At 49.9% G+C, this 21,369-nt stretch overlaps 1 protein-coding gene across 1 annotated transcript in view; it reads right to left on the minus strand.

Moving 5' to 3' along the window:
* Nucleotides 1–21,369, minus strand: part of LOC137096882 (zinc finger protein 160-like) — a 118,141-nt gene that overhangs the window by 11,908 nt on the left and 84,864 nt on the right. Inside the window, exon 2 of the mRNA XM_067467161.1 lies at nt 1,411–4,481. Within this exon, the coding sequence (XP_067323262.1) occupies nt 2,683–4,302 (1,620 nt within the window). The 5' untranslated portion in view covers nt 4,303–4,481 and the 3' untranslated portion in view covers nt 1,411–2,682. Of the gene's footprint in view, nt 4,482–21,369 lie in introns of the transcript that reaches the window.

Here is a 21,369-nt window from a genome sequence, read left to right on the forward strand (position 1 = left end):
CCCCCCGCCTCTGCCCTTCTTCCTCCCACTCCGGTAACCTGGGAAGGGGGGCCACTTCCTGGCCGTAAACGATTTTGAAAGGGGACTCTCCGGTTGAGGCGTGCGGGGCTGCGTTGTACGCCAGCTCTGCGTAGGGGATGAGATCCGCCCAGTCCGACTGACGTTGATTTGTATATGACCTAAGGAATGCCCCTAAAGTCTGCTGGGTGCGTTCTAACCCCCCGTTCGTCATGGGATGGAATGCTGAGCTTAATGTTCTCTCTGCCCCCAGTAGCTGCATGAATTCTTTCCAGAACTTTGCAGTAAATTGAACCCCTCTGTAAAGAACCTCCGCCACTGGTAATGAAGCTGCCACCCAATTGTAGAGAGACGCTACCAACTAGTGAGGAAGCGCCTAGGTTTAGGAGAGAGGAGCCACTGATTTGTAAAAGGCTCTGGTATTAAAGGCTCTGTTTGTGTTGTGAGGTAATTTTGGTAGAGTGGGTGCACCGAACATAGAATTAATGGAGATGAGGCAGTTTTAAAAACCAAAGAGAACAAGTTTATTTTTAAACGAAGCGTATGGTTGCAGTATGAAGATGTTAAGCTTGGCAAATACTTGATGGTTACATGTAACTTGGTTGCGATACAATTCAGACTTTCGATGTTACAACTTATGAACTCTTGCTGTGGTGAAGTGCTTTATTAACCAGTGTTCCCTGCAATGAATAGTCTCTCTGTTTGATTTATACTTGATCAAATCACAGATCTCCAGTCTTTCCCCGACTAGTGATCCTAACAAGCCTCTGTTAGTTCTTTCTAACTAAAGCAACTAACAAGGTTTTCCCCTTCAGCTTCCTAGCTGAAGAAATCTCTACTATTCACGAACACTAAAACCTGACTCTTCACTTCTTCACTCCTCAGAGTCTAAAACTGACTCTCCTGCTCTCTCAGAGTCTCCCCCCCGACTGACTCTAACTGTCACTTTTTTAAAACCTTTTCTCTCTAAGCTCCTCCCACCTCCTCTTCTGCCTCGTTTCCATGGTAACACATTTCTCACAGCTAGGCCGCTCCAGCCTTAGGGCAACCAATTCAAACATAAATACAGTTATAAGCATATTATTATAAACACTTCTGTACACCCTCTGTCACTGATAACTTGGTCTGGGCATCCATGTAAACGATAGATATGTTTAACAAACAACTCCGCTAGTTTCTCGGCTGATGGGAGTTTAGGGAGTGTAATAAAATGTGCCTGCTTGGAGAGCAGATCAAGGACCGTCCAAATATAACGCTGGCCTTTGCTGGGAGGGAGTTCTCCAACAAAATCGAAAGCAATCGAGCTCCACGGTCTCGTGGGGTCAGCCACTTTTTGAAACAAACCTCTAGGCTTCTGTGTAGGGGTTTTGTTCCTAGCGCATATGTCACATTTGGAAACATATAACTTGGTGGCACCTCTCATCCCTGGCCACCAACATTGCCGTGCTATTAGTTTTGTGGTTTTAGTGACTCCAAAATGGCCCGCACTTTTGTTGTCATGACACCTCCTCATCATTTCCTCACGTAACCCTTCAGGAATGTACAGTTTTTTGTTCACGAACCCCAACCCGCTCTTCCATTCCACCTTTTCTTTATTCCCCTTGAGCCATTCATCTTTCTGGTATGCTTGTTCGAGTTCTTCCTCCCACCTATTTCCCCCTCCTTCTTCTACTCCAATTAACTCTTTGTTGTCTCCTGCTTGTGTTCTGGTCACAACTGCCATTCCCCCTCGCTGCACTGATATGAGGCTGCTTTCGGGTGCCTTCCCTTCTCCCCCCTCCTGTCGTGGCATCCTAGAGAGCGTGTCTGCGACCACGTTTTCTTTACCTTTGTGAAATTTTAATTCAAATTGGAAACGGGAGAAGTACTGGGCCCACCTAATCTGTTTGGCTGACAATTTGCGGGGGGAAGTTAGGTACTGTAGATTTCTATGGTCGGTCCACACTTCGAATGGGATCCCGCTCCCTTCCAATAGGTGCCTCCAACATTCCAGCGCTTTCATTATTGCTAGCGCTTCCTTTTCCCAGATTGGCCAATTGCGTTCTGTCTCCGTAAATTTTTTTGATAGGAACCCACAAGGCCTCAAGGTTCCTTCAGAATCTCTCTGCATAAGTGCCGCCCCGTATGCCCAATCGGAGGCGTCGCAATGGAGGACAAATTGCTTGGCCGTATCTGGGTGAATCAAAAGCGGTTCTTCTGTGAACCTGCACTTTAAGTTTTCGAAGGCCTCCTGGCATTCCTCAGACCACACCAGCTTAGCCCCCGGGGACCGTGTTTTGGCCGTCTCCCCCTTCCCCTTCGTTTTCAGTAATTCAGTGAGGGGTAATGTGAGCTGAGCGAAGTCTTTTATGAATGAACGGTACTTGGATTGTGCTTTTCCTGCATGGCCGGGGGTTCTCATTATGATATTTATTTATCTCCCGCTTTTTCTCTCCATTCGGACACTCAAAGCGGCTCACAAATTAACAGCGTCACAATACAACTTAAAATATACAAATATTAAAACTGAATTGAACATCATTAATATTTTTTAAAATTGGTCAAATCCATAAAAGAACACGAAGCTTATAAAATCATCGAAGGATTGGATGTCCCATGTCATCTCTTCCAACTCTATTATTCTATGATTCTATGACTTTATGCTACTCTCAGTGAACACTCAAGTCATGTATAGGGTTTCTCCCCCACGTGAGTCCTTAGATGGGAACGTAGACCTGAACTATAAGCAAAGGTCTTTCCACACTCCAGGCATTTATAGGGTTTCTCCCCAGTGTGAATCGTTTGATGGTAACATAGACCTGAACTATAAGCAAACGTCTTTCCACACTCAAGGCATGTAAAGGGTTTCTCCCCAGTGTGAGTCCTTAGATGGTAACGTAGACCTGAACTATAAGCAAAGGTCTTTCCACACTCCGTGCATGTATAGGGTTTTTCTCCAGTGTGAGTTGTTTGATGTGAACGTAGATGTGAATTATGAGTGAAGCTCTGTCCACACTCCAGGCATTTATAAGGTTTCTCCCCAGTGTGTGTCCTTTCATGTGAACGTAGATTTGAACTCTGAGTGAAGCTTTGTCCACATTCCAGGCATGTATAGGGTTTCTCCCCAGTGTGTGTCCTTTCGTGTGCACATAGATTTGAACTCTTAGTGAAGCTCTGACCACATTCCAGGCATGTATAGGGTTTCTCCCCAGTGTGAATCTTTTGATGTGTACGTAGAGTTGAACTCTCAGTGAAGCTCTGACCACATTCCAGGCATTTATAAGGTTTCTCCCCAGTGTGAATCCTTTGATGCTTACGTAGAAGTGAACTATCAGCAAAGCTATGTCCACATTTAAGGCATTTATAGGGTTTCTCCCCAGTGTGAGTTTTCTGATGTTTATGTAGACCTGAACAATGAGCAAAGCTTTTTCTGCATTCCTGGCATTTATAGGGTTTCTCCCCAGTGTGAATCCTTTGATGTGAATGTAGAGTTGAATTTTGAGCAAAGCTTTTTCCACATTCCTGGCATTTATAAGGTTTCTCCCCAGTGTGAATCCTTTGATGTGTACGTAGATTTGACATCCAAGAGAAGCTCTGTCCACATTCCAGGCATTTATGGGGTTTCTCCCCAGTGTGTGTCATTTCATGTGAACGTAGACCTGAAATCTGAGCAAAGCTCTCTCCACACTCCAGGCAATTATAGGATTTCTTTCCAGTGTGGGTCCTTTGATGTTTATGTAGACTCGAATGATGTGTGAAAGTCTGTCCACACTCCAAGCAGGAATAGGGTTTCTCTCCAGTGTGAGTCCTTTGATGTCTATGTAGACCTGAATTACGAGTGAAAGTCTGTCCACATTCCAGGCATTTATAGGGTTTCTGCCCAGTGTGAGTCCTTTCATGTGAATGTAGATCTGAACGACAACCAAAGCCCCGTCCACACTCCAGGCATGAATAGGGTTTCTCCCCTGTGTGAGTCCTTTGATGTCTATGTAGATGTGAACGACGAGCAAAGCTCTGTCCACACTCCAGGCAGGAATAGGGTTTCTCCCCAGTGTGAGTACTTTGATGTCTATGTAGACTCGAATTATGAGTGAAAGTCTGTCCACATTCCAGGCATTTATAGGGTTTCTCCCCAGTGTGAGTCCTTTGATGCCTACATAGATTTGAATTATGAGCAAAGCTCTGTCCACACTCCAGGCAGGAATAGGGTTTCTCCCCAGTGTGAGTATTTACATGTTGCTGCAGACTATGCCTCCGAGTGAAGCTCTTTCCACACTCCAGGCACTTAGACGCTTTCTCCTCCATGTCAAGAGTGATACGGGTGTTGAATTCCAGTACAGAGACTTGACTCTTCTTTATTCCTTTGTTATCTGTAAGTGAAGTCAAGAATTCAGCAAGATCATCGCCTCGAGAGGATTTCTTCTCCCTGTGTTATTGGTTTCCTTACTGCATCCAAGAGGTCGCTCCAAAGAGTCCTCCCTTCCCTGGTGAAGAAAGAAGAGAAAGATCAATGTAATTTTGACGTTGATGTTGTTGTTTATGCTTTGATTTTATTGCTGTAATATGTTGTCAGGGCTTGGCCCCATGTAAGGAGGAGATGGGGAGATGGTGGCGGGGTATAAATAAAGATTATTATTATTATTATTATTATTATTATTATTATTAAAAGGAATGGAAGGCGGGCTGGCCGGGAGAAAGAAGCGGTCCTTGGCAAGACTCAAGGGCACCGTTCGCTGGATCACGCGTGTCCCTGAATGACCAGGAATGGGCTCAATGCTCAGAAGGGACACCAAGATGGCTGTGCTGCCTCCCTTCCCCTCAGGAGTCCCAGGTCTGCTTTCTGACCATCCCTAATTAGATGGGGTGTTCTAGGTTTTTCAGGTAGTTGGCCATGTTCTAGAAGCATTTTCACCTGACATTTCGCCTGCATCTGTGGCAGGCTTCCTCAGAGATTGTGAGGTTTGATAAGTAAAGGTGGCCAATTGAAACATTCCCACCTGGCTCCAACAGACAAGAGTTCTTTCTCCCACCCTGGACCTTCCACAGATATATAAACCCAATTTTCCAGTTTCCAACAAACCTCACTACCTCTGAGGATGCCTGTTAGACATGCAGGCAAAACGTCCAGAGAGAGTGCTTCTAGAACATGGCCATACAACCCAAAAAGCCTACAACCACCGTTATTCCAGCCATGAAAGCCTTGGACAATACACCAAATTAGATGCCTGCTGCCACCACATTTTCTGTCTTTTCCCAAAGGAATCCTGCAGCTGACCAAGACCCTGCCTCTCCACCACCTAATCCAAAACCACATTGAGGCTTGGTGGAGACATTCACATGATGAGTCTCTGCTGGAGGAAGTCCCCTTTGGGCCACTCACCCCTTGGCTCAGCCCCAGGATGGCATGCACAGACAAGCACAGCTCCACCCACAAGGCCTTCTTCCTGACCACGTCCCTGCCCTCTTCCCCCTTTCCTTCCTCGTCCTCTGTCCAAGGGAAGGTTTCCAGCAGCGGAAGGAGAGCTCGAGAAACATAGGCGTTCCATCCAGGGTCCTTCCGAGGAATGTCTTTGCAGTGACCAACGCACTAAATCCCAACCTGGGAAGAAAGGGCATCTGCTCTGAGCGATCTTCCCATAGAAGCCACCTCAACAATGCCCAAATAAGCATATGCAACACAGCCTGAAAGGGGGAAAGTCCTGGGAAGGGGGATTTAGAGAAGAGAACAGTTTTTGATGAACTTCAAAGGAAAACGACGGGAGAGGCTGAGAAGAAGGGGTCCTCAAACTAAAGCACGGGGGGCGGATGCAGCCCTCCAAGGTCATTTACCAAGCCCTCGCTCAGGGTCAACCTAAGTCTGAAAAGATCGGAAAGCACACAACAACAACAACAACAACAACAACAATCCTATCTCAAAAGCAGGCCCACACTTCCACCCACACTTGTGATATCGAGCTCTTTTGTGGGGGGTCTCTCAGCGAGAGAGATCCCTTAGGACCGCCCAAAAGGGTCCTCGAACCTCGGTGAGCCCAGCGGAGCTAATCCAAAGAAGACGAGAATATTTAAAAATCAATCTCACCGGAGGCGGAAGAGGTTCAGTGACCGAGGCGTTTATTCTGCGATTCAGCTGAAAAGGATGCGATTGTAGTGATGATTCACATACAAGCATGATTTTACAGAATTTTCCAAGCATTTTATAGGGTTCAGACAAAGGGAAACATTTTCAAAAATCCCACCCGCCCTCTGCCGGCCGGCTTCGCTCTGATTGGCTGGCCGTGGAACAGCTGGGAGGAGGCTTGGCAGCGCGCCTCGCCTCCTGTCCAATCAGTGGGTTCCGCTGCCTCTAGGAGGCCAATCAGCGCCTTCCTAGCACCTCCGAAGATGGACCAATCGGCAGCTAGGAGGCGGGACGAAGTCTGATAATGGCCGGGGAAATGACAGCCTTAAGGGCATCCGCCAGCTGATGGGTGAGGCTTTGTCTTCACCTGGCGGGGGGGCCCGATAGGGGAACAATGAGCTTCCTGATCTGTGATGGGATTTGGGAGGAAGTATGAAAAAGAAGGCTTTCGGCGATATTGGACCTCAAAGGGGGATCAACAATACCTGAAATGATCTAATCAATCTTTTCTTCCTGAGTTTCTGTTGACTCCCCCTCTCCTCACTGTCTGCTCTGAAAGTCAGGGTCGGGAAGAAATCAACAGCGCGGCCCATGCAAATGTAAACATGAACGGTTTCGGGAGGACAAAGGAGTTCCTCTCTACTACAGTAATCCCCAGGTCACATCCTTTTTGGGGCAAGGGTCAAAGAGAAAGGCGGGAAGGGGAGTCAGAGTACATTCCATGTGGTGTTACATTATATACATTTCATACATTTCATATCATGAACAAAATCCCATACCCATCCCCAGCAAAGTTTATTAAAAAAAAAAATTGATTTATTTTATTAGGTGGAGGAATTCATGGTCTTCTTGATGGAGGCGCGCGGAGACTGAGGCTGCCTGCCCTTCAAGGCAAGCCTGGTCTGAAGTTTGTGCCCAAAGAGGCAGCAGGAAAACAGTCCGGGGCATGGGGCAGAAAGTCAATAAGAGAGGGCAAAAGAGTCCGAAGAGGATTTCCGGGTTGCGATTGATGGGGCAACATCCTTTGGGAAACTACATCTCCCGGGTCAGAAGCCGGGGTCCATGCCTGGCCGCCTCCCTGGGGCCCCTATGGGCGGCCGCAGTGGGTCCCTGGTTGCTAGATCCAGATGGGAGCGAGCACTGCTGAGGAGAAGCGAAGAGCCCGGCCAAATTGACAATCAGCTGTTTCCCCGCAAGATAAAATACTCAAACAAAACCAATTTATTCCCGGGTGTAGGAGCCCAAAACGAGAAAAAGGAGATAGCAGTTAGTCTTAGGATTAGTTGCAGAAAAATATAAAATTGGAACGGCGGCGATCCGCCATTTTATGTATTTTCGCGGATAAGGGGGTCTGAAATGGCAGTTTCCGTATCCGCGGTTTGAACGGACGCAGATTCGGGGTCCCGGGAGTGCCCGGAGGCACCTCCCGCAGGCTCACGGCTCTCTAGAGCCCGGAAAAAGGTTTATTTTAGTGTTGCTACAAGTTGAGCCAGGAAAAGATAAAAAGTACCAAGCGGAGAGATAAAAAGTTGCAAGTTTCAAGTACCTTTATTAGGGAAGGCAAAGAGAAACTGCAGGCATTCCTGGTTTAGAGCTGGCTGCTGGGGCACATTTCATCTGTTGGTCCCAAAAACTTGATCCAGGAACTGCGGAACTTTCCGCTGCGGTTCACACCAATGTGAAGGCGGGGCTCCCCGCTGCGCTCGGGCTCACTTGTAGGTTTTTCTGGGCTATATGGCCATGTTCTGGAGGCATTCTCTCCTGAAGAAACTTTTGGCGTCTTGGATCTTGTGCAGGGAGTCAGGTTCTGCTGTGTGGAAAACAGGGATGTGGACTTTGGCCTTGTTCTCAGGGAAAGCAGTTTTGGTGATGTGGAAGTTTTGGAAGTGTGCGTTGTGAGGCTGCAGGGAAGCAGGTCTGGCCGAACAGGCGCTCTTCTCCAAGGAGGGAGGAACAGATATGGACATATTTGGGTGCATGAGGAGGGATGCGTGTACATGTTATGTGGAAATGTAATTCCCTTTGGTTGGTTTGTTAGCCCTGTGGTTGTAAATCCAACGTAGCCACGTAGAGTGTGTATGTCTCCATGTTGTTCTGCCACCAAATGCCCCCTTTCTCTCTCACTGGGAACGGCAATAAAAAGGCGCCGTGCTTGAAAGCAGAGGTCCTCCAACTAAGGCCCGAGGGCTGAATACGGCCCCCCAAGGTCTTTTGCCCGGCCCTCGCTGAGTGTCATGAATGACTTTTCAATGACTTTGAAGCATAGGTTCTTTTCCTTGCAATTTCCAGTGTGAGAAAGTAGATCAGATTACAGAAAACCATTGAGACATACAAACATACAGATTCTATGCAACTACATTGGATTTACAATTATATTGATTAACAAACAAACAAAGGAGAATTACATTTCCACTCAACATTCACACACATGTACACGCATTCATCCACATGCATCCACATGTTACCATATCCTTTCTCCCTCCTTGGAGAAGAACACCTGTTAGGCCAGACCCTGCTTCCCTGCAGCCTGCCAACGCACACTTCCATAACTTCCATAACGCCAAAACTTCAAAACGCTGAGATGCCAAAACGTCTTTCCCTAAGAACAATGCCAAGGACCAGATCTGTGTTTTCCAACAGCAGAACCTGACTCCCCGCACAAAATCCAAGACTCCAAAAGCGCACTTCTTCTTCTTCCTCTTCCTTTGAGAAAGAAGCCTCAAAGCTGTGGGTCACACCGTCTACAGAAAACCCACACACAGAGATAGATATCTACACAAAAACTCCAACCATCACCCAAGTCAAAAAAGAAGCCCCATTCAAGCCTTGGCAGACTGTGCAAAAAGAATCTGCGTAGCCCACCTCCTCCTCCAAGATGGACTGAACCCCCTCAACTGGGCTCTCCAGGCCAAAGGAGACTCCACCTCAGGCATCAGAAGAGCTGCAAGACCACCGAGAAGAAGCCACGAGAGTCAAGATGAAGATCCACCCAGAGGGAAAGTGTTCCTGCCAGACATCAAGGGAACCACTGACCGCAGAGGGAAGCTGAGGAGGAAACACAGCATACAAACTATCTCCAGGCCCACCAAGAAAATCCAACCAATACGTTCAGCAAAGGACAAGAGGGATCCCCTCACCTCTGCAGGAGTCTACCATTGTATACCATGCAGCTGTGGACAAGAAGTCTCCAGAGGGACCACCAAATGCAGCAGCATTGCCCAGACACGCATCAAGGAACATGAAAGGCACGGCAGACCCCTTCAACCAGAGAAGTCAGCCATAGCAGAGCACCTGAGGAACCAGCCTGGACCCAGCATTTTATTTGAAAACACAGAAGTGCTGGACCACACCAACAACCACCATGTCAGGCTACACAGAGAAGCCATTGAAATCCACAAGAAGCATGTGGACAATGTCAACAGAAAGGAAGAGACCATGAAAATGAACAAAATCTGGCTACCAGTATTAAAAAAAACTCTAAAATTAAAACAGCAAAACAGAGAGTAAACAAACAAGGACATATAATCACCTCTCAACAGGGGATTTTCCCAGGCTCAGCCAGGCCTTCAAATGCTAATGAAGGTGGTCAGCTGAAACATTCCCACCTAGCTCCAGCAGACAAGAGTCCTTTGTCCCACCCTGGTCTTTATTCCACAGATATATAAACCCATTTTCCTACTTCCAACAGACCTCCCTACCTCTGAGGATGCTTGCCATAGATGCAGGTGAAACGTCAGGAGAAAATGCCTCTAGAACATGGCCCTATAGCCCGGAAATACCCACAAGAGACCAGATCTGTGTTTTCCAACAGCAGAACCTGACTCCCCAAACAAATTCCCAGACTCCAAAAGCGCCCTTCCTCTTCTTCCTCTTCCTCTTCCTCCTCTTCCCTGGAGAAAGAAGTCCCAAAGCGTCCAGAATAATCCTGCTTTCCCAGAGCAGATCTGACACTCTCTGGGCCTCCTCCTTCTTCGCCGCCCTGCCCTCCCTCCCCCCTCCCTCCCCTTGGCTCCTCTTGGAACTGCGCATGTCCGCGCCCCAAAGGCACCCGGGGTGTGGGGGTTACCCTACCTTAGGCCCTGCTCTGGCCGGCCACGAAGGAAGGAAGGAAGGAAGGAAGGAAGGAAGGAAGGAAGGAAGGAGGGAGGGAGGAAGGAAGGAAGGAAGGAAGCAGGGAGGGAGGGAGGGAGGGAGGGAGGGAGTGAAGGAAGGAGGGTGGGAGGGAAGGAGGGAAGGAAGGAGGGAGGGAGGAGGGAGGGAGGGAAGGAAGGAAGGAGGGAAGGAAGGAAGGAAGAAAGGAGGGAGGGAAGGAAGGTATGAAGGAAGGAGGGAAGGGGGGAGGGAAGGAAGGAGGGAGGGAAGGAAGGAAGGAAGGAGGGAGGGAAGGAAGGAAGGAAGGAGGGAAGGAGGAAAGGAAGGAGGGAAGGAAGGAAGGAGGGAAGGAAGGAGGGAGGGAGGGAGGAGGGAGGGAGGGAAGGAAGGAAGGAAGGAAGGAAGGAAGGAGGGAGGGAAGGAGGGAAGGAAGGAAGGAGGGAAGGAGGAAAGGAAGGAGGGAAGGAAGGAGGGAGGGAAGGAAGGTATGAAGGAAGGAGGGAAAGGGGGAGGGAAAGGAAGGAAGGAGGGAAGGAAGGAGGGAGGTACGGAAGGAAGGAAGGAGGGAGGAAGGAAGGAAGGAAGGAGGGAGGGGGGAAGGAAGGAAGGAGGGAGGGAAGGAAGGAGGGAAGGAAGGAAGGAAGGAGGGAGGGAAGGAAGGAAGGAGGGAGGGAAGGAAGGAATGAAGGAAGGAGGGAAGGAAGGAAGGAAGGAAGGAAGGAAGGAGGGAGGGAAGGAGGGAAGGAAGGAAGGAATGAAGGAAGGAGGGAAGGAAGGAAGGAAGGAGGGAGGGAAGGAGGGAAGGAAGGAAGGAAGGAAGGAGGGAAGGAGGGAGGGAAGGAGGGAAGGAAGGTATGAAGGAAGGAGGGAAGGAAGGAGGGAGGGAAGGAAGGAAGGAAGGAGGGAAGAAGGAAAGGAAGGAGGGAAGGAAGGAAGGAGGGAAGGAAGGAGGGAGGGAGGGAGGAAGGAAGGAAGCAGGGAGGGAGGGAGGGAGGGAGTGAAGGAAGGAGGGTGGGAGGGAAGGAGGGAAGGAAGGAGGGAGGGAGGAGGGAGGGAGGGAAGGAAGGAAGGAGGGAAGGAAGGAAGGAGGAAAGGAGGGAGGGAAGGAAGGTATGAAGGAAGGAGGGAAGGGGGGAGGGAAGGAAGGAGGGAGGGAAGGAAGGAAGGAAGGAAGGAGGGAGGGAAGGAAGGAGGGAAGGAGGAAAGGAAGGAGGGAAGGAAGGAAGGAGGGAAGGAAGGAGGGAGGGAGGGAGGAGGGAGGGAGGGAAGGAAGGAAGGAAGGAAGGAGGGAGGGAAGGAGGGAAGGAAGGAAGGAGGGAAGGAGGAAAGGAAGGAGGGAAGGAAGGAGGGAGGGAAGGAAGGTATGAAGGAAGGAGGGAAAGGGGGAGGGAAAGGAAGGAAGGAGGGAAGGAAGGAGGGAGGTACGGAAGGAAGGAAGGAGGGAGGAAGGAAGGAAGGAAGGAGGGAGGGGGGAAGGAAGGAAGGAGGGAGGGAAGGAAGGAGGGAAGGAAGGAAGGAAGGAGGGAGGGAAGGAAGGAAGGAGGGAGGGAAGGAAGGAGGGTGGGAGGGAAGGAGGGAAGGAAGGAGGGAGGGAGGGAGGAGGGAGGGAGGGAGGAAGAAAGGAGGGAAGGAAGGAAGGAGGAAAGGAGGGAGGGAAGGAAGGTATGAAGGAAGGAGGGAAGGGGGGAGGGAAGGAAGGAGGGAGGGAAGGAAGGAAGGAAGGAGGGAGGGAAGGAAGGAAGGAAGGAGGGAAGGAGGAAAGGAAGGAGGGAAGGAAGGAAGGAAGGAGGGAAGGAAAGAGGGAGGGAGGAGGGAGGGAGGGAAGGAAGGAAGGAAGGAGGGAGGGAAGGAGGGAAGGAAGGAAGGAGGGAAGGAGGAAAGGAAGGAGGGAAGGAAGGAGGGAGGGAAGGAAGGAAGGAGGGAGGGAAGGAAGGAATGAAGGAAGGAGGGAAGGAAGGAAGGAAGGAAGGAGGGAGGGAAGGAAGGAAGGAGGGAGGGAAGGAAGGAATGAAGGAAGGAGGGAAGGAAGGAAGGAAGGAGGGAGGGAAGGAAGGTATGAAGGAAGGAGGGAAGGAAGGAGGGAGGGAAGGAAGGAAGGAAGGAGGGAAGAAGGAAAGGAAGGAGGGAAGGAAGGAAGGAGGGAAGGAAGGAGGGAGGGACGGAGGAAGGAAGGAAGGAAGCAGGGAGGGAGGGAGGGAGTGAAGGAAGGAGGGTGGGAGGGAAGGAGGGAAGGAAGGAGGGAGGGAGGAGGGAGGGAGGGAAGGAAGGAAGGAGGGAAGGAAGGAAGGAGGAAAGGAGGGAGGGAAGGAAGGTATGAAGGAAGGAGGGAAGGGGGGAGGGAAGGAAGGAGGGAGGGAAGGAAGGAAGGAAGGAGGGGGGGAAGGAAGGAAGGAGGGAAGGAGGAAAGGAAGGAGGGAAGGAAGGAAGGAGGGAAGGAAGGAAGGAGGGAGGGAGGAGGGAGGGAGGGAAGGAAGGAAGGAAGGAGGGAGGGAAGGAGGGAAGGAAGGAAGGAGGGAAGGAGGAAAGGAAGGAGGGAAGGAAGGAGGGAGGGAAGGAAGGTATGAAGGAAGGAGGGAAAGGGGGAGGGAAAGGAAGGAAGGAGGGAAGGAAGGAGGGAGGTACGGAAGGAAGGAAGGAGGGAGGAAGGAAGGAAGGAAGGAGGGAGGGGGGAAGGAAGGAAGGAAGGAGGGAGGGAAGGAAGGAGGGAAGGAAGGAAGGAAGGAAGGAAGGAAGGAAGGAAGGAAGGAAGGAAGGAGGGAGGGAAGGAAGGAAGGAGGGAGGGAAGGAAGGAATGAAGGAAGGAGGGAAGGAAGGAAGGAAGGAGGGAGGGAAGGAGGGAAGGAAGGAGGGAGGGAGGGAGGAGGGAGGGAGGGAAGGAAGAAAGGAGGGAAGGAAGGAAGGAGGAAAGGAGGGAGGGAAGGAAGGTATGAAGGAAGGAGGGAAGGGGGGAGGGAAGGAAGGAGGGAGGGAGGGAAGGAAGGAATGAAGGAAGGAGGGAAGGAAGGAAGGAAGGAGGGAGGGAAGGAGGGAAGGAAGGAAGGAAGGAGGGAAGGAGGGAGGGAAGGAAGGAGGGAGGGAGGGAAGGAAGGAAGGAGGGAGGGAAGGAAGGAATGAAGGAAGGAGGGAAGGAAGGAAGGAGGGAGGGAAGGAGGGAAGGAAGGAAGGAAGGAGGGAAGGAGGGAGGGAAGGAAGGTATGAAGGAAGGAAGGAGGGAGGGAAGGAAGGAATGAAGGAAGGAAGGAAGGAAGGAAGGAGGGAGGGAAGGAAGGAAGGAGGGAGGGAAGGAAGGAATGAAGGAAGGAGGGAAGGAAGGAAGGAAGGAGGGAGGGAAGGAGGGAAGGAAGGAGGGAGGGAGGGAGGAGGGAGGGAGGGAAGGAAGAAAGGAGGGAAGGAAGGAAGGAGGAAAGGAGGGAGGGAAGGAAGGTATGAAGGAAGGAGGGAAGGGGGGAGGGAAGGAAGGAGGGAGGGAAGGAAGGAAGGAAGGAGGGAGGGAAGGAAGGAAGGAAGGAGGAAAGGAAGGAGGGAAGGAAGGAAGGAGGGAAGGAAGGAGGGAGGGAGGGAGGAGGGAGGGAGGGAAGGAAGGAAGGAAGGAGGGAGGGAAGGAGGGAAGGAAGGAAGGAGGGAAGGAGGAAAGGAAGGAGGGAAGGAAGGAGGGAGGGAAGGAAGGAAGGAGGGAGGGAAGGAAGGAATGAAGGAAGGAGGGAAGGAAGGAAGGAAGGAGGGAGGGAAGGAAGGAAGGAGGGAGGGAAGGAAGGAATGAAGGAAGGAGGGAAGGAAGGAAGGAAGGAGGGAGGGAAGGAGGGAAGGAAGGAAGGAAGGAGGGAGGAGGGAGGGAAGGAAGGTATGAAGGAAGGAAGGAGGGAGGGAAGGAAGGTAGGAGGGAAGGAGGGAGGGAAGGAAGGTAGGAGGGAAGGAGGGAGGGAAGGAGGGAGGGAAGGTAGGAGGGAAGGAAGGAGGGAAGGAGGGAGGGAAGGAAGGAAGGAGGGAAGGAGGGAGGGAAGGAAGGTAGGAGGGAAGGAGGGAGGGAAGGAGGGAAGGAAGGAAGGAGGGAAGGAAGGAGGGAAGGAGGGAAGGAGGGAGGGTGTCAAAGGGGTGGAGTGTCCCTTCCAGGGCAGTGGGGGCAGCCTCCTTTGCCTTCGCGGACAAAGAGGAGGAGGAGGAGGAGGGCCCGGGTGAGGAAGGAAGGATGGAAGGCCCACCCTCCTCCCTCCTCCTCCAAGGGCAGGCAGGGGGAAGGTGGCCAAAAGCAGAAGTGTGCTTACATAGGATGATGTGAGGGGAGGAGAAGAACCAGGGACACAATCCACTGGGTGTGAAGTTCTCAGAATTAGACCCAGGCGCGTTTGTTCATTTGTTAGTGTGCTTTGTGTGTCCATACAGGAGTGTTTGAGTGGTGCGTGCCTTTTCTGATTTTATTTTTGTCGTTGTGGCAGCCACTCACTGAGCTGCATAGTTTAAGCGTTCTGTGTTGTAAACGTACGGTGTTTCTCTTTTCCTGAATCAAAGGCGTGTTTACGAAAAGGGGATCCAGAGGGGCCGAAACCTCCTGCGGGAAAGGCCGGTGGAGCCGGGGTTTGAGGCGTCCTCTGAGGCAGTGGTTCTCAACCTGGGCTCCCCAGATGGTTTTGGACTACCGCTCCCAGAAATCCCAGCCAGTTGACCAGCAGTTAGGATTTCTGGGAGTGGCAGGCCAAAACCATCTGGGGAGCCCAGGCTGAGAACCACTGCTCTAAGGCCCTTTTGGGTATTCTTTCATTGATATGATTCCATTGGGGAGGGAGTTCCACAGGCGATCCCCATCAGCCATCTCTCAAGAGCATCGCCAGGTCTCCAGCTGAATTTCCTGGAGGGAAACCATAGGGACGCTCCTCTGTGAGCAATCCTCCAAGTCCGGCAGACTCAGTTTGGCCACCTCATTTATTTATTTATTTATATTTATTATTGATTTATTTACAGCATTTCTATACTGCTTTTCTCACCCCTCGGAGGACTCAAAGCAGTTTACACATAGATAATGGCAAAAATTTAATGCCTTACAACTACAATAGTAAAACCAGGGCAGTGGGGGCCGCCTTGGCCTTCGCTGCCTCCCTCCCTCCCTCCTCCTCCTCCTCCTCCTCTCCAAGGTGGGGGGGGGGTGGCCCTCTGTCACGCCACATGAGGGGGGGGGTTCGCAGGGCCACCATGTCATGACTGCCTCGATCCTAAACACACACTGAGTATGCGTGTTAGGTTATACATACATTACTATTCTATGTAATGCAATATAATTATAATATATTATAGTGGCATATTTTACATGACGTGATAATACTAATAATATCCCAATATAATGGGATAGTACAATATAGTCATAGAGAATACCGATACCGTGCTATAAGGTAATATAATATATTGTCTAGACATATACAATTGACAATATTATAATGTAATATAGCACTATGAATCATAAGGCAATGTTGTGATAATTATGCATTTTATATGACATGTCATATGACTAATAATAATATGACTGTAGCAGAAACGGCTAGAGCGGCCAGCCACTCCTCTTCACTTACCAGCTAAGCCGCTTTGGAGTTCACGCTCGCTCGCAGCCCAAGTGAGTTTGGAAGCAAACGCCTTCCTTGCTCTGCAGGAGATAGAAGAGGCGGACAGAGGGACACAAGGCACAGTGCCAAGGCAAGGCTAGAGGAACTTCTACCAGGAGGCTCCTCTTTCCCCCTATGGACGTTCCTTCAGCGTAAAGAGCTTCAGGACGTAGCCCACCACAAACGGGCCAAGACGTAGCAAAGGCATTTCCTGTCTTGTCAACAACTCTCATCGACATTCAGAGTAGCAAAGCATATGGCATAGATCCTTTACGGTAAGTGGCCGACCACATCGGCTGACCACAAACTGTTTCTCGGAACAAGCGATTGTGACACTCGCCTCACGAGGCAGGCTGCGCCGTGAAGAGAAGTTGGTAAGAGGCCTTTTCTGACCCCTTTAAGATAGACAGGCACCAAATGGAGTGACTTTGGTTCACTGTCTCTCTCATTACAGAAAGATGGAGTAGCTCTGGGGAGCCCTCTCAGCCCGGTCATAGCTAACTTCTACATGGAACACTTTGAAGAACAAGCCCTGGAGACAGCAACCAAAAAGCCCACAATATGGTTCAGATATGTGGATGACACCTTCACCATTTGGAGCCATGGAGGAGAAGAACTCAACAGGTTCCTGGACCATCTCAACAGCATCCACCCAAACATATGGTTCAGAGATGTGGATGACACCTTCACCATTTGGAGCCATGGAGAAGAAGAACTCAACAGGTTCCTGGACCATCTCAACAGCATCCACCCAAACATATGGTTCAGAGATGTGGATGACACCTTCACCATTTGGAGCCATGGAGAAGAAGAACTCAACAGGTTCCTGGACCATCTTAACAGCATCCACCCAAACATACGGTTCAGAGATGTGGATGACACCTTCCCCATTTGGAGCCATGGAGAAGAAGAACTCAACAGGTTCCTGGACCATCTCAACAGCATCCACCCAAACATATGGTTCAGAGATGTGGATGACACCTTCCCCATTTGGAGCCATGGAGAAGAAGAACTCAACAGGTTCCTGGACCATCTCAACAGCATCCACCCTAACATATGGTTCAGAGATGTGGGTGACACCTTCACCATTTGGAGCCATGGAGGAGAAGAACTCAACAGGTTCCTGGACCATCTCAACAGCATCCACCCAAACATATGGTTCAGAGATGTGGGTGACACCTTCACCATTTGGAGCCATGGAGAAGAAGAACTCAACAGGTTCCTGGACCATCTTAACAGCATCCACCCAAACATATGGTTCAGAGATGTGGATGACACCTTCCCCATTTGGAGCCATGGAGAAGAAGAACTCAACAGGTTCCTGGACCATCTCAACAGCATCCACCCAAACATATAGTTCAGAGATGTGGATGACACCTTCCCCATTTGGAGCCATGGAGAAGAAGAACTCAACAGGTTCCTGGACCATCTCAACAGCATCCACCCAAACATATGGTTCAGAGATGTGGATGACACCTTCCCCATTTGGAGCCATGGAGAAGAAGAACTCAACAGGTTCCTGGACCATCTTAACAGCATCCACCCAAACATATGGTTCAGAGATGTGGATGACACCTTCCCCATTTGGAGCCATGGAGAAGAAGAACTCAACAGGTTCCTGGACCATCTCAACAGCATCCACCCAAACATATGGTTCAGAGATGTGGATGACACCTTCACCATTTGGAGCCATGGAGAAGAAGAACTCAACAGGTTCCTGGACCATCTTAACAGCATCCACCCAAACATACGGTTCAGAGATGTGGATGACACCTTCCCCATTTGGAGCCATGGAGAAGAAGAACTCAACAGGTTCCTGGACCATCTCAACAGCATCCACCCTAACATATGGTTCAGAGATGTGGGTGACACCTTCACCATTTGGAGCCATGGAGAAGAAGAACTCAACAGGTTCCTGGACCATCTCAACAGCATCCACCCTAACATATGGTTCAGAGATGTGGATGACACCTTCACCATTTGGAGCCATGGAGAAGAAGAACTCAACAGGTTCCTGGACCATCTCAACAGCATCCACCCTAACATATGGTTCAGAGATGTGGATGACACCTTCACCCTTTGGAGCCATGGAGAAGAAGAACTCAACAGGTTCCTGGACCATATCAACAGCATCCACCCAAACATATGGTTCAGAGATGTGGGTGACACCTTCACCATTTGGAGCCATGGAGAAGAAGAACTCAACAGGTTCCTGGACCATCTCAACAGCATCCACCCTAACATATGGTTCAGAGATGTGGGTGACACCTTCACCATTTGGAGCCATGGAGAAGAAGAACTCAACAGGTTCCTGGACCATCTCAACAGCATCCACCCTAACATATGGTTCAGAGATGTGGATGACACCTTCACCCTTTGGAGCCATGGAGAAGAAGAACTCAACAGGTTCCTGGACCATCTCAACAGCATCCACCCAAACATATGGTTCAGAGATGTGGGTGACACCTTCACCATTTGGAGCCATGGAGAAGAAGAACTCAACAGGTTCCTGGACCATCTCAACAGCATCCACCCTAACATATGGTTCAGAGATGTGGGTGACACCTTCACCATTTGGAGCCATGGAGAAGAAGAACTCAACAGGTTCCTGGACCATCTGAACAGCATCCACCCAAACATATGGTTCAGAGATGTGGATGACACCTTCACCATTTGGAGCCATGGAGAAGAAGAACTCAACAGGTTCCTGGACCATCTCAACAGCATCCACCCAAACATATGGTTCAGAGATGTGGATGACACCTTCACCCTTTGGAGCCATGGAGAAGAAGAACTCAACAGGTTCCTGGACCATCTCAACAGCATCCACCCAAACATATGGTTCAGAGATGTGGATGACACCTTTACCATTTGGAGCCATGGAGAAGAAGAACTCAACAGGTTCCTGGACCATCTCAACAGCATCCACCCAAACATATGGTTCAGAGATGTGGATGACACCTTTACCATTTGGAGCCATGGAGAAGAAGAACTCAACAGGTTCCTGGACCATCTCAACAGCATCCACCCAAACATATGGTTCAGAGATGTGGATGACACCTTCACCATTTGGAGCCATGGAGAAGAAGAACTCAACAGGTTCCTGGACCATCTCAACAGCATCCACCCAAACATATGGTTCAGAGATGTGGATGACACCTTCACCATTTGGAGCCATGGAGGAGAAGAACTCAACAGGTTCCTGGACCATCTCAACAGCATCCACCCAAACATATGGTTCAGAGATGTGGATGACACCTTTACCATTTGGAGCCATGGAGGAGAAGAACTCAACAGGTTCCTGGACCATCTCAACAGCATCCACCCAAACATATGGTTCAGAGATGTGGATGACACCTTCACCATTTGGAGCCATGGAGAAGAAGAACTCAACAGGTTCCTGGACCATCTCAACAGCATCCACCCAAACATATGGTTCAGAGATGTGGATGACACCTTCACCATTTGGAGCCATGGAGAAGAAGAACTCAACAGGTTCCTGGACCATCTCAACAGCATCCACCCAAACATATGGTTCAGAGATGTGGATGACACCTTCACCATTTGGAGCCATGGAGAAGAAGAACTCAACAGGTTCCTGGACCATCTTAACAGCATCCACCCAAACATACGGTTCAGAGATGTGGATGACACCTTCCCCATTTGGAGCCATGGAGAAGAAGAACTCAACAGGTTCCTGGACCATCTCAACAGCATCCACCCAAACATATGGTTCAGAGATGTGGATGACACCTTCCCCATTTGGAGCCATGGAGAAGAAGAACTCAACAGGTTCCTGGACCATATCAACAGCATCCACCCTAACATATGGTTCAGAGATGTGGGTGACACCTTCACCATTTGGAGCCATGGAGGAGAAGAACTCAACAGGTTCCTGGACCATCTCAACAGCATCCACCCAAACATATAGTTCAGAGATGTGGGTGACACCTTCACCATTTGGAGCCATGGAGAAGAAGAACTCAACAGGTTCCTGGACCATCTCAACAGCATCCACCCAAACATATGGTTCAGAGATGTGGATGACACCTTCCCCATTTGGAGCCATGGAGAAGAAGAACTCAACAGGTTCCTGGACCATCTCAACAGCATCCACCCAAACATATGGTTCAGAGATGTGGATGACACCTTCCCCATTTGGAGCCATGGAGAAGAAGAACTCAACAGGTTCCTGGACCATCTCAACAGCATCCACCCAAACATCCAGTTCTCTATGGAAAAAGAAAATGAAGGAAGATGGCCTTTTCTAGATGTCCTAGTCATCCAAACCAGATCAACAATTGGGTCACACCGTCTACAGAAAACCCACACACACAGAGAGATATTGACATAAAAACTCCAACCATCACCCAAGTCAAAAAAGAAGCCCCATTAAAGCCTTGGCAGACCGTGCAAAAAGAATCTGCGAAGCCCACCTCCTCCAAGATGAACTGAACCACCTCAACTGGGCTCTCCAGGCCAATGGATACTCCACCTCAGACGTCAGAAGAGCGGCAAGACCACCGAGAAGAAGCCACGAGAGTCAAGATGAAGATCCACCCAGAGGGAAAGTGTTCCTGCCAGACATCAAGGGAACCACTGACTGCAGAGGGAAGCTGAGGAGGAAACACAACACACAAACAATCTACAAACCCACCAAGAAAATCCAACAAATGCTCCGTTCAGCAAAGGACAACAAGAGGGATCCTCTCACCTCTGCAGGAGTCTACCATTGTATCCCATGCAGCTGTGGACAAGAAGTCTCCAGAGGGACCACCAAACGCAGCAGCATTGCCCAGCCACGCATCAAGGAACATGAAAGGCACTGCAGACTCCTTCAACCAGAGAAGTCAGTCATAGCAGAGCACCTGAGGAACCAGCCTGGACACAGCAGATTATTATTTGAGAACACAGAAATGCTGGACCACACCAACAACCACCATGTCAGGCTACACAGAGAAGCCATTGAAATCCACAAGAAGCATGTGGACAGTTTCAACAGAAAGGAAGAGACCATGAAAATGAACAAAATCTGGCTACCAGTATTAAAAAACTCTAAAATTATAACAGCAAAACAACAGAGAGGAAACAACCAGGCACAGATTAACACCTCCCAGCAAGAGATTTTCCCAGGCTCAGGCAGGCCTTCAAATGCTAATGAAGGTGATCAGCTAAACATTCACACCTAACTGCAGCAGGGAAGAGCTCCTTGCCCCACCCCAGCCATTCCACAGATATATAAACCCCTTTTCCTAGTTCCAACAGACCTCACAACCTCTGAGGATGCTAGCCATAGATGCAGGCGAAACGTCAGGAGAAATGCCTCTAGAACATGGCCATAGAGCCCGGAAAAACCCACAAGAACCTAGTGATTCCAGCCATGAAAGCCTTCGACAATACTTATTAATTGCCCTCCATCCGAGATGCTCTAGGCCAGGGGTTCTCAACCTTCCTAATGCCGTGACCCCTTAATACAGTTCCTCATGTTGTGGTGACCCCCAACCATAACATTTTTTTTTTTTTGCTAATTCATAACTGTAAGTTTGCTCCTGTTATGAATCGTAATGTAAATAT

The sequence above is a fragment of the Anolis sagrei genome, chromosome 4 (assembly GCF_037176765.1).
Source record: "Anolis sagrei isolate rAnoSag1 chromosome 4, rAnoSag1.mat, whole genome shotgun sequence".
Classification (NCBI taxonomy): domain Eukaryota; kingdom Metazoa; phylum Chordata; class Lepidosauria; order Squamata; family Dactyloidae; genus Anolis; species Anolis sagrei.